At 44.5% G+C, this 13,378-nt stretch overlaps 1 protein-coding gene across 6 annotated transcripts in view; it reads left to right on the top strand.

Moving 5' to 3' along the window:
• Positions 1-12,549, top strand: part of ZDHHC1 (zDHHC palmitoyltransferase 1) — a 36,451-nt gene extending 23,902 nt beyond the window's left edge. For 4 of the 6 annotated variants that reach the window (XM_072980393.2, XM_072980395.2, XM_078380387.1 and 1 more), the window contains 3 exons: positions 6,482-6,544; positions 11,219-11,327; positions 11,825-12,549. In XM_072980393.2, the coding sequence (XP_072836494.2) occupies positions 6,482-6,544; positions 11,219-11,327; positions 11,825-12,360 (708 nt within the window). In that variant the 3' untranslated portion in view covers positions 12,361-12,549. The remainder of the gene's footprint in view (positions 1-6,481; positions 6,545-11,218; positions 11,328-11,824) is intronic. The other 2 variants (XM_020810993.3, XM_020810998.3) reach the window with 1 other exon arrangement.
• Positions 12,550-13,378: the final 829 nt, after the last annotated feature.

Below are 13,378 nucleotides of genomic sequence, written 5' to 3' on the forward strand. Positions count from 1 at the left end.
AATAAATACACAGTAAATTAAATCAGTTACTTTTAAAAAACAGTATAACAGAGGAAGCACGCTCTCAATGCACAATCACACTGCCTCTAAAAGGTTGGTGTTTTGAACTACAGTGGGCCCTCTACTTACGAACTTAATCCGTTCCGGAAGGACGTTTGTAAGTGGGAAAGTTCGTAATTAGAACCAGCATTTCCCATAGGAATGCATTGAAAAACAATCCGTTCTGGATTTAAACCATCAAAAGCAGAGCCTGGGAAAGTTAGTTTTGGGGGATCTAGGGAGTTGTCCGAAACGTTTTCTCCAACTCTGCCTAGAAAAGTCCAGTCCTTCCTCCCCACTCCCCCGCGCCAGTCTCTCCTGCATTCAGTCTGCCCCCCCCCCAGCTCTCTGTGAAATCTCGCCAACTTTTGAGCTGGTCTCTTCTTACGACCCAAGGGGGACAAGAATGCTGTGCCTCCGCCGATGGTCCAGCTCCGAGGCGTAACCCGAATCCTCTGAGTGGGTGAGCGCGCGTACCAGCCAGCCAGCAGTGAAGCAGCCGAGCAATCCAGGGAGGGAAAGGTTGCCTTTGGCAGCCATTTGTGCCATGCTCCACAGAGATCAGGGAAGGCGACGGGCCGAGCAGCCACAGGCAGGAGAGGGAGCTGTGGCTGCTCCTCCATGCCCTTCCTCCGCCCCGATCCTCCCAGGTCCCCGCCGCTGCAATCAGCGGCTTCGGAGCTCTCAAAGGGCTTTCCCCCAACATTGAAGGAAGCCCTTTGAAAGCTCCAAAGGCAGGGAGGAAGGGCAGGAAATTCGAATTTCCCACCCTTTCTCCCTGCCTTTTGGGTTCGTAACCCGATCCGCATTCGCAAGTAAGGTGTACTACTTGTGATGAGATCGGGTTCGTAACCCGAAATGTTCGCAACTAGGGTCGTTCGTAAGTCGAGGGCCCACTGTATCTGGGATCTTTCAAGTGGAAATGATTGCTTGCTGATAACACTGTGTGCTTTGTATCTGTCCCAGCGAGATTTTTTTTTTGTATAAAAGGCAGGAGGTGGAATATCAACCATACACCCCTCCTCTTCAAGAGAAGGGGTTTTTTGGCAGGTGGACATAGCTGGACATTGTTTTGACTGCCTAAACCAGTGATGGCGAACCTTTTTGAGCCTGAGTGCCCAAACTTGGAAAAAAAACTGGTGGGTGGCAGCGGAAGGGGGAATCCTGGGCACGGAGGTGCCTCCAGGCCCACTCTGGATCCGCCTCCAGTTGTGCCCAACCTCACCAGCACCAGCTGCTCCAGATCCTGGCCTTCTGCCTGTCGGGGCACTTGCACCGTGGCTGCAGCCTCCTCCTCAGGTTTGGCTGCCAGGGGTAGTGATCCAGCGACTTATGGCTCATGTGTCCCCAGAGAGGGCTCTGCGTGCTAACTGTGGCACGCATGCCATAGGTTTACCATCGCTGGCCTAGACAGTTCAGAAGACATGACCTTGGGGCTGGCAGGCAATTAATGCCAGTAAGAGCAGACCAAATTCACCTTTTAGTGCTGAACTATCAGGAACTTGAGAGGCTACTGACAATTTGGACGTAGAATTGAAATAAACAATCAAATATAATTTTTATAAATGACAATAAATCAAGTTTTCCATACCTTGCAGGAGCATGGAGGCAGGTTCCCCCTCCTCTCTTCCACCCTTCTGCCAAGGGAACTCCAGAGTGACTCACTTGTTTGTTTGCTTTCCTCTTTTTTCTTTGAAGAGAAGAGAGGTTATTTTGGAAAGGATTGGGACTAGACAAGAAGAGAAACTGAATTTTCCTTTTTCTGTTCCTGTTTCACATATGGATTGCTGAGAATTCTCCATTAACAAAAAGGAAGTGAATTATTCACCTGACAAACTGACGTACAGTGGTGCCTCACACAACGGGTGCCTCACACAATGATGAATTCACACAACAATGGCTTTTTCTGATAAATTTGCCGTCTCACACAACGATGTTTCCTATGGGGGATTTTCACACGACGATGTCTCTTTTCCCTCATTTAAAAGTGCCTTAAACTGTTTGAAAGCTGTTTTAAATGCTTGCAATCATTAGCCCACCTCCTGAAACCTATGCAAACTTAATTTGGTGTTGTTCTGAGTTGTTGTTAATTTTTGGTGATTTTTTTGTTTTTCCCTCATTGAACTCTATTGAACTGTCCGTCCAATACATTTCAATGAGAGAGAAAACAAAAAATCACCAAAAATTAACGAAGACTCAGAACAACACCAAATTAAGTTTGCATAGGGTTCAGGAGGTGGGCTAATGATTGCAAGCATTTAAAACAGGCTTCAAACAGTTTAAGACACTTTTACAGGAGTGAAATGGGCATCGGAAAAAGCTTTAAAAGGGAAACGGAGATCAAAGAGTAACAAAGGTTAAGAACCACTGATTTAGAGCAGTGGTCATCAACCCCCGGTCTGCAGCCCGGTGCCGGTCCATGGGCTTCCTTTAACTGGGCCATGGACACAGATCTCCACCCCCCTACACGCACGCACAGGGGCGTGTTGCATTTGTGGAGGGGTGTGTCATGCTCATGGATGGGCGTGTTGCGCTTGCAACAAAATCTGCCTGGCTTCTAATTTCAGCCCAACCTGGAGCGAGAGCAGCAGCGATGGCGGCACCTACTTGGCAAGTGTGGGCCTTCCTCCCTGCCTTGTAGGGGCTGGGTCCTGCCTGCCCTCCGAAGCGCCCACGCGCCCAGAAGGGAAGCCCTCTCCCTGCGCAGCGGTCTTCTTCCTCAGGGGTTTGGCACCACCGGGCTTCTACTTTTATTTTTCTCTCTCTCCCCCACCCCCTGCTCTTCGCGGATCACCTGGCGAGGCTGCTGCTGCTGTCGTCTCGTCCTCTCTGTGGCTGAAGTGAAGGAGGGGCCCCACTCGCAACCTGGCTGCGCGCTTCTCCTTCCTCCCTCCTGGCGCTCCTCCGCTGCCTGTCCAGACGTGCTGTGGGAAGGGGTGATGCTGAGAGAACAGCCTTCTCACGCGTGCTCCCCACCCCATCTCCTTTCGCAACCTGCCACAGAGAGCTCACACCCGTCCATCCATCTGTCTTGATGGTCTGTCGCTCATTCCCTCCCTCTCTCTTCCTTTCCTTTTTCTTTCCTGCTGCTGCTTGGAAATGCAGACTGAAAAAGGAAAAAAGGAAATTCAATTTTTAAGCAAGGAACATCTTACTCCAACACGTCCAATTGAAGAGACAGTGGTCTTCTCACCTCTTTCCTATTAGAGGCTGGATGTCATTGTGACCCTTCTGACCATGCATGCAACAACTCTAAACAATGATATTGTGTTGTATCCAGACCAGTAATTGATTATTCTTCCCGCACTGCTTCTTCCATTCATTTTACCTTTTATCTGTATGATCAGCGGTAACAATCTGGCACAGATTGCTACAAATACCATCTCCATCTGCAGCTCTTGGAAACTTGGATCTCTATCCTTCAGGATCAAGAGAAAGAGGAGAGTTTTTTTTTGTTATGTCCAAATGGGAATGCCGCTAGTTTGATGTTTTCTTGATAAATCAGCAATGCTGATCATTTGAGCCCTATCTCGGTAATTCACCTCTTGTGTGATAAGAGGCAGAATCAGTAGGAAATCAGTATAGTGTCAGGCCTGTGATTATTCTTGTTGATAGCCTACATTTGGAGGGGTGGGAGATGGAAATTTGCTAGTGGTAGTCAAGACTGCTTTTGGGATGAACTGTGGAGCTGTTGAAAAAGAATGCAAAAGAGAAAATGTAGAGGAGAAATGTAAACTTGTCTGGAAAGCATTTGAGATTTTTGTAGTTAAAATATTCCACTGTGTTCCCTTGTTGACTATTGACAATTTGGAATACAATGCAGTAATGCTATGAATTTCCAAAACTCTGTAGATTTATTCATTTGATATTTTAAAGTTCATGAAATTAATATTCAGTGTTTTCCTCCACCAATGTTATTTAATCTCTTCCCACCCACTTCTGAAATAGACGGACACAAGTGTTGGCGTTAACAAGGGCCACACTTTATTGCTTTTAACCTCCAATCACACTCATCCTGCAGAGGGGCCTGGACGTCATATGGATCCCTGGGGCAGGCTCTAGGGTAATCTCTTACTCCCTCTCCAATCCTAAGCGGGTGAGTCCTAAGTCCCCTGAACAGCTCGTACCCAGATGGCCACAGACTGGAAAGAAAAACCTCCCTATCTGCCATCCATCCAATTGTCTAGAACTAAGACATGCAATGGATGGGACTATACCTTATTCACCCCTCATCCCAGCAAGTGAAATGCTAGATCCTGGTTGCTGTGATGCTGGGTACAGTAGGACCCCATGTGCTTTTTGGGAGCTCACTGAAACCCGCCTTCTCTTCTGCATTACCTGACAGTTTGACTTATTTAAACATAACTCAAACCTAGAATAGCCCTCAGAATCCCATGGGTAAACAGTGTGGGATAGGAAAGAATACGTTTGCCCACCTTTTATATGCCAATCAGGTAAGACAGACTCAAAATTCCTATCCAGCCCTGAAGCAACCACCTCAGCCACACTGGACCCAGGGCGGGCAGGTTAACTCAAAGGAAAAAGGGCTGGCTGGGGGCAGAAGGATCTTATATTTGCACCAACATCCAGCCCCAGCACAGCCTTGTGGGAAGTACCAGGTGGTACCTATACCTGCCTATGTCACATCAGGAGATGTGGGAAAAATAGTTCGAAGCCAGCGTATGAATCCACGCCGGCAGAGGTATACATTGCCCACCAGCTCCAGAAATACATAGATGGACTCAAGTGTTGGAGTTAACTAGGAACACACTTAACTGATATAATTCCTCTGTTGAGGGGTGGGTTGTGGGGGGCATGTTATAAATGGCGTGAGGGATTGGTTAGGGCTGTTGGGCATGGAAGGGATGAAGGGAGTGCATAGTGGGATGCTCTTTGTCCATGTGGGGCAGAGGAGTCATAACGTGGCATGGTGTGGGATTGAGAGGGGAGGATCTCCTGTAGGGGTGTCATACGGCTGGGAAGAAGGTGGAGTGTGTATGTATGAGAGGAGAGTTGGGTGGGTCTAGAGGTGATGGGTTTTTTTGAAAAAGTAATAGTATGTCTGAGTATGTGCATATGAAGAGCAATGATGGGGGATTGTGGGTAGGAGGAGAAGAGACATGTTCTGTTGGTTGCTGGAGGGTGGGAGGTTTATGGAAGACAGGTCAGTGTGATAGTGGATGAATTCAGATGTAGGGACTGAGGGGGGGGTGAAGTTTTGGCTAAGGAGTGAGATGGAGACAGAAATGTGTGAAGTAAATATGGAAAAGAGCACGTCTGGATAGGGCCTTGTGTTCCTCCCAAACATTTGCTTACCTCTCTTGCCAACAACTTATTTTGTTGTTTAGTTGTTCAGTTGTGTCCGACTCTTCGTGACCCCATGGACAAGAGCACGCCAGGCCCTCTAGTCTTCCACTGCCTCCCAGAGCTGGGTCAAATTCATTTTGGTAGCTTCCATGACACTGTCCAACTATCTTGTCCTCTGCCATCCCCGTCTTCTCTTGCCTTCATACTTTCCCAGCATCAGAGTCTTTTCCAGGGAGTCTTCTCATGAGATGGCCAAAGTATTGGAGCCTCAGCATCAGGATCTGTCCTTCCAGTGAGCACTCAGGGTTGATTTCCTTCAGAATGGATAGGTTTGTTCTCCTTGCAGTCCAGGGACTCCCAAGAGTCTCCTCCAGCACCACAGTTCAGAAGCATCAATTCTTTAGCAGTCAGTCTTCTTTATGGTCCAGCTCCCACTTCCATACATTGCGACTGGAATAACCATAGCTTTGACTATGCGGACCTTTGTTGGCAAGGTGATGTCTCTGCTTTTTAAGATGCTGTCTAAGTTTCTCATCGCTTTCCTCCCAAGAAGCAGGTATCTTTTAATTTTATGGCTGCTGTCACCATCTGCCGTGATCATGGAGCCCAAGAAAGTAAAAACTGTCACTGCCTCCATATCTTCTCGTTCTATTTGCCAGGAGGTGATGAGACCAGTGGCCATGATCTTCGTTTTTTGGATGTTGAGTTTCAGGCCATTTTTGCACTCTCCTCTTTCACCCTCATTAAGAGATTATTTAATTCATCCTCATTTTCTGCCATCAGAGTGGTGTCATCTGCATATCTGAGGTTGTTGATATTTCTTCCGGCAATCTTAATTATGGCTTGGAATTCATCCAGTCCAGCCTTTCGCATGATGTATTCTGCATATAAGTTAAATACAGTGGTACCTCGCTTAACAATTGCCCCGCATTACGACGAATCTGCTTTACAACGATCTTTTTGCAGTTGCAATTGCAATTGCAAAACAATGGTTTAAATGGGGGAATTTTGCTTTGCGATGATCGGTTCCCTGCTTTGGGAACTGTTTCTTCGCAAAACGATGTTTTTAGATCAGCTGATCGGCTGCTTCAAAGTGGCCGCTGGCTTTCAAAATGCCTCCCCCGCTGTTTTCTAGGGACGGATTCCTCGCTGTACAGGCAGCAAAAATGGCCGCCGTATGGAGGATCTTCTCTGGACGGTGAGTTTTTACCCCATTGGAATGCATTGAACGGGTTTCAATGCATTTCAATTGTGTGTTTATTTTCGCTTTACGATGTTTTCGCTTAACGGTGATTTTCCTGGAATGGATTATCATCGTTAACCGAGGCACCACTGTAAGCAGGGAGGCAATACATAGCCTTGTCGTACTCCTTTCCCAATTTTGAACCAATCAGTTGTCCCATATCCAGTTCTAACTGTTACTTCCTGTCCCACATATAGATTTCTCAGGAGATAGATAATGTGGTCAAGCACTCCCATTTCTTTAAGAACTTGCCATAGCCTGTTGTGGTCCACACAGTCAAAGGTTTTTGCATGGTCAATGAAGCAGAAGTAGATTTTTTCTGGAACTCTCTGGCTTTCTCCATAATCCAGCGCATGTTAGCAATTTGGTCTCTAGTTGCTCCGCCCCTTCGAAATCCAGCTTTTACTTCTGGGAGTTCTTGGTCCACATGCTGCTGAAGCCTACCTTGTAGGCATTGCCCTTCTATGGGATTGGGATGTAGATTGATCTTTTCCAATCCTCTGGCCACTGCTGAGTTTTCCAGACTTGCTGGCATATTGAGTGTAGCACCTTCTTTTAAAATCTTTTAAGATTTTAAAATCTTTTAAGATTTTAAATAGTTCAACTGGAATGTCGTCACCTCCACTGGCCTTGTTGTTAGCAATGCTTTTTAAGGCCCACATGACTTCACTGTCCAGGATATCTGGCTCAAGGTCAGCAATCCGTTCCAGAAGATGTGCATAACTCGAAATGGTCATAAGTCGAAGGACCATTTCCCATAGGAATACATTGAAACCCCATTAATCTGTTCCAGCTGGGAAAAAATACCAATAAATAAAATAAAATAAACTCTGAAAGCCCCATAGGAATGTGCTGGGGCCGAAAAACAAACACACCAAAACAAACAAAAAACACAGCCAGTCCCAGTGGAATGCTATGGGGCTGGGGGGAAAAACACAACCCCCCCCCCCCACACAGCCAGCCCTAGCAGAAAGCCATGGGGCTGGGGAAAAAAACACAAAAATACTCCCCACATACACACAGCCAACCCAAACGCGATGGGGCTGGGCACAGCACAGGATTGCTGTATCTGTATAAGGAGGGAAGGCGGTAAAATGCAAAAAACAAAAACAAAAAAAAAACCCACACCAAAATTAATTTTGATCTCTTACCTGGTTCCTATCTTGGCCTGTATAAGGAGGGAAGGCAGTTAAAAAGGAAGAAATAAACCAAAATAAATTTTGATCTCTTACCTGGTTGGGGTCTTGGTCTGTATAAGGAGGGAAGGCAGTTAAAAAGGAAGAAATAAACCAAAATTAGTTTTGATCTCTTACCTGGTTGGTGTCTTGGCCTGTATAAAGAGGGAAGGCAGTTAAAAAGGAAGAAATAAACCAAAATTAGTTTTGATCTCTTACCTGGTTGGTGTCTTGGCCTATATGAGAAGGGAAGGTAGTAATAAATAAATAAATCTAAATTGAGTTTTGATCCCTTACCTGGTCAGTGCCTGATCATAAGATATGTTGTTTTACCCAGAAGATCGTTATCTCATATATATTAACATTTATAAACCATGATCTCTTTAAATTTGGAGCAAGTAATTAACACTATAAATACGGAAATAAATACAAGAGAAATCAACCCAGAAAGAGAACTATTAAGCTGAACAAGTCAATAGATCCTGGAATATTAACACATTAAATGGGTAAATATTTCAGACACAATAATCTTTGGAACCCTTCGGACTCGGAAACAATATGTAAAGAGGTCTGTTGTTCATTTTTGAACAACATAAACAAAAACTTTTTTTCTAATTATGGTTACTAAGGAAGGAGATTAACCCAATACAAACTAATGAATGCTAGGGATGAAATACACAGATTAATCACGCAGAGTGGGCAAATGTTTCAGAAATGAAACATTTCAGTTTCATTTCCAACAACTACACCCATGGCTCTATCAGAAAGGGGGCACCCAGAAAAGGATCCCCACAAATGCTACTCTTTCCCATCTGTGTGGGAAGTCTGTTGTTTAAATCCAGCTTACATCTGGCTGCCCCCTAACAAACACATTTATCTCCATTAAAAAACAACCGCAACCTCTCAAAAGTACATCAACTGCCCTGCCAGACCTCGCCACTTTAAACCTACACTAACCAGGCAACGCCTTAATGTAGTTTCCAGAGCTATAGACAAAACAGGAAGCAATCCTATCTGTTGATGCAGAGTACATCTCTACCAACTATGAACCTGAATGCTTGAGAAAGTCCGTGGTTAAGCCCGGATGAAAGGTAAATGTAAGTAATTTGACAAGCCAAGGTCTCTCTAACTCACTCTGCTCCCAATGGCTGTTGAGGCAGGAAAGCAACAAGTGGGCAAAGACTTGTCAAGAACTTACAGCACTGTTGCTGCAGCAATCATGTGACCTCAGAGGTCATGTGACACCTCTCATTATGTCCTCATTACGTCACCCCTCACTGTTACAGCAGTCATACAAGCCTATATCATTGTTAAATGTGAATTATAAAATTTTCACTTCTGTTTTGGTTGAAAGATTAAGGATGTCAAAGTGATCCATCCAGACCAGATGGGCTTTGTACCAAAAATATATATGAAATATTACGTCAATTTTTATTTAGGTACAATAGAACTCAATAAAAGCAAGGGAGAAAAAGCAGCCTTTATATTCCTAGATGCAGAAAATGCTTTTGATAATGTGTCATGGGCCTTTTTACAAAAAAAATACTGCAACATCTTAACTGAGATTCTAGATTTCATAATTGGATACAGAATATATATACCAAACAGTGTGCTAAGATTACAATGAATGGGGTTCTAACCAATGGATTTAATATAGAAAAGGGAACCCTTCAAGGCTGCTCACTGCCCCTTCTCCTTTTTATACTATTGATGGAGACCTTTGCTTTTAGGTTAAGACAAAACCGTACAATTCTAGGGATTAAAGGAGATAGAGAAGAGGGAAAGTAATGATGAGTAATTATAGGCCCGTTGCCAATATTTCTTTTCTCAGCAAGGTATTTGAGAGGGTGGTGGCCGGGCTCTCTTGGATGAAACTGATGCCCTGGATCCGTTTCAGTTGGGCTTCAGGACACGTCACGGCATGGAAACGGCATTCGTTGCCCTGCTGGATGACCTATTTAGGGAGGCCAACAGGTCCTTGATATCTCAGCTGCCTTTGATACCGTTGACCACGGTATCCTCCTGGGGAGGCTCTCTGAGTTGGTGATTGGTGACCTTGCTGTTGCTTGGCTCTGGTCCTTCTTGGAGGGCCGTCCCCAGAGAATTCAACTTGGGGAGAATGTATCGACCCCATGGTCCCTCAGCTGTGGGGTCCCACAGGGTTCGATAATCTCCCCAACGCTGTTTAACATCTATATGAGGCCGTTGGGGGGGTCATCTGGAGATGTGGAGCTTCGTGTCACCAGTATGCTGATGACGCCCAGCTCTACATCTCCTTTTTTCCATCTGCTGTGGATGCCGTTCCGTCCTTTGGGCACTGCCTGGAGGACGTTCTGCAATGGATGCAGTTGAATGGTCTAAGGTTGAACCTGGACAAGATGGAGGTCCTGCGGGTGGGTGGCCCCAATGTCAGTGGTTTGGGGAACTCCCTCTCTTTGGGGGGGTGACTCTCACCACAAAGAATTCAGTTCGCAGTCTGGGGGTCCATCTTGACCCGGCGCTTGCCATGGAGACCCAAGTAGCATCCATGGTTCAGCTTGCCCACTTACACCTTTGGTGGATTGCCCAGCTGCATCCCTATCTAGACACGGGGGCACTCACCACACTGGTCCATGCGCTCGTAGTCTCAAGAATAGACTACTGTAATGCTCTCTACATGGGGCTTCCTTACAGACTGATATTCCAAAGAATATCAGCAAAAATAGCAAGCCTATTATTGATACTTTGGAAATAATTAAGATGCCCAATATAACACAAAATATGGAGAACTCAGAATCCAATTCTATAAGTTAAAAGTGGTTGGGGTGACTACTTAGTATATCTTTAATTTTCTTTTTCTGTTTTGATTGTGTTTTGTAATGTTTTTTAAGCTAGTAGATAGAAATGAAGAGACAGAACGTATGCCAAATTTAATTCAAATCCAAGATGTGTGATATTTTGAATTTTTTTATTACACTTGTGGATGTAGACATAACTAAAATAAGCAGAGTAAGCCTATTAGAAAAGCTCATAGTATATTCTGTGCTTTTAAATTGAGTAATTAGAGTAATGTAAGCTGCAATAATGTAACTATGAAGTAAAAACAAAACAGGAAAGCATTTTCAACGATTATGACTATAATACTGGATTATTTGCTTCTCTGTTTTTGATTATTGTAATTGTGTGACATCCGGAAATTTAAGTATCAATATTTCCCCTATCCATTTTCCTTCCTGTATTCCCTACTCTTTTTGAGAGAAAAAAATGAAATTGTTTTCTAAACTATTTCATTTTTTTCTCTCAAAAAGAGTAGGGAATATAGGAAGGAAAATGGATAGGGGAAATATTGATACTTAAAAACATTAAAACCAGTGCATTAAAACCTGCACAATCATGATCCTCAATCCCCATAGGCTCTAATAAATATGTATGTTTTACTGTTAAAAAACAATTGGTGTTTTTTCTTATTCTGCAGCTGAGGAAGAAGAAAAAGAAGAAGTTACATAAGGTCCCCTCTGTGTTGGAAGAAAGATCACAGACAGGTGCTGCTCCACATTCCTCTCCTTTTCCAGCCTTACAGCCAGGTAAGCAGAGACAGCACAGAAATCCTTAATCCCACCTTTTCATAAAAGTTAAGGTTCTGTGGAATGTGCTTTTCTAGGCCAGAGAGCTTTTAAGGACCATCCATTGCATATCCTCTAAATTTGGAGATAGGCCTTCTCAATAGGAAAAAGAGTGTGACCCTTGTATAACTCATGTAAGTCTAACCTTGTATGTCAGTGTAACTCATTGTTCTGAACTTCTAGATCTGGCTCATTTCATTTTACAAGCCAAACAGTTTCAACTAATTTCACATTCCAAAGGTTGTAGAGAAAAGGTTCTGCCTTGGTCAGTGTCTGAAGTAGTGGATGTATCCACGAAAGCAGACACTGAAATACAACACTTTTTAATTGTGTGATTTTCTCTTTTTGGATTTTCATTCTGGCTGGATAATCTCAGCTACGTTTGCTCCTGGTCTTTCTTCTACAAAATAAAGAAAATAACATTTCCTAATATCCTCTTCCTCTTTTTTCATTGGCAGAATTATCCATCACGACTACCAACTCTTCAACGTCATCCTCTTCCAGCCTTCACCTCCCTGTATCAACTGTCTCTGCCAAAATGGTCACAGGCAGCAACGGTCCAGTTTTAGCTGCAGGTCCTCCATCTGACTACCATTCTGAGTCTGCAGAGTCCATGGATGAGATTCCTGTAGCACAGACACGCCTGGGGAGCAGCGCTCCGAATACAGCTTTCAAGAACAGTGCTCGGCATCCTCCTTTCCCTGCCGCCCGTTCCAAAGGGAGCGGGGAGAAGCACCAAAATGCTGGTTGCGTAGAAAAAAGCAGGAAATGTCAACTGCCCACAGCAGGGCAGCGGAGGGAAGAACTCGAACTCTCTCACAAGATCCCAGATGTGTTTGTGAGCAAAAGCAGTGGAGACCTGCCTGTCCACAATCCCTGGTCTAGGGAAACATCATCTGAACCATCTCACAGAAAATGCTCCAGCAAGCGGCATATGGCAGCCAACCAGGACTCCCTCATCTGGGACTCAAGTGCCAGTTCAACAGCAGGATAGGCATTTGATGTCCTAAAAGCCATAATGGCAGAGAGAGAAGGAGGGACGTGTGGCTCAGTTACTCTCCAAATATACTCCTTTTCAAGGGTTTTTAACACTGAGTATTCTGTCTCACTCTCTGGCGTTGACTAGCAGATGTTGGGTTGCCTTCCTTTTGTGGATGGGGAAATAGATTTATTCCTTCACGTATGTTCCTCCTGTGGCTAAGTTATTTTGCCTTTTGTAGGGCAGCCAGGAATAGAAAGCTGGTTACAGGTGAAGTGTCTTCCTGTGCATTTTGTACCATGAGTTCTAAGGTTTCAGTGCTGAAACCTTGGAGATGTCTGAATCCTTATTACAAGCTCATATCAAGTAAGTAAATGCCCTTTGCTTAACATGGCATTTCCCAATACAAATGCAGGAGCAGGTGACACCTTTAATCAGCCATCGAGAATACAAAACAAAAACAAAATAGTGAGGTTTTGGCCCATATTTTAAAACAGGGGACATTCACAGGCAATTAAAGGTATCACCTGCTCCTGCATTTGTATTGTTTCCACAACCATGTGGCCTTTTCCTGATTTTTCCATGGCATTTCCCAGGCTGAGTGCATCTGTGTGTGCCGAAAGCACCTGCATCAAATCTGAACACCAACAGGATTTGGAAGAGTGCTAGTCATCCAGGAGTAATGATTATCTGGAAAAAGACTGCTTGGTCTTGTGTTCTTGTGAAATGGAAAGTGCAGAGGCTCAGATCCCAAATAGGTCTTTCCTCTTCTGTGATGAAGTGTGTGCCTCGGAAGGCAAGCTCACTTTTTAAAAATGCTGGCTTCAGAGGCAGTAATTTTCCTTATTTATGTTCTTTTGTTAATACAAGGCAATCATTCTCAACCTTGATTCCCCAGTTATTCTGGGCCTCCAGCTCCCAAAGCCAGCATTACCAGCGGTCAGAGATTCTTTGAATTGAAATCTGTCCAAGGAAGAGCTGGTAAGCCTTCACAGGGTTTTTTCCCCCCTTTTTCCTGCAGGGGAAGAGACTA

Source organism: Pogona vitticeps, chromosome 10 (genome assembly GCF_051106095.1).
Source record: "Pogona vitticeps strain Pit_001003342236 chromosome 10, PviZW2.1, whole genome shotgun sequence".
Classification (NCBI taxonomy): domain Eukaryota; kingdom Metazoa; phylum Chordata; class Lepidosauria; order Squamata; family Agamidae; genus Pogona; species Pogona vitticeps.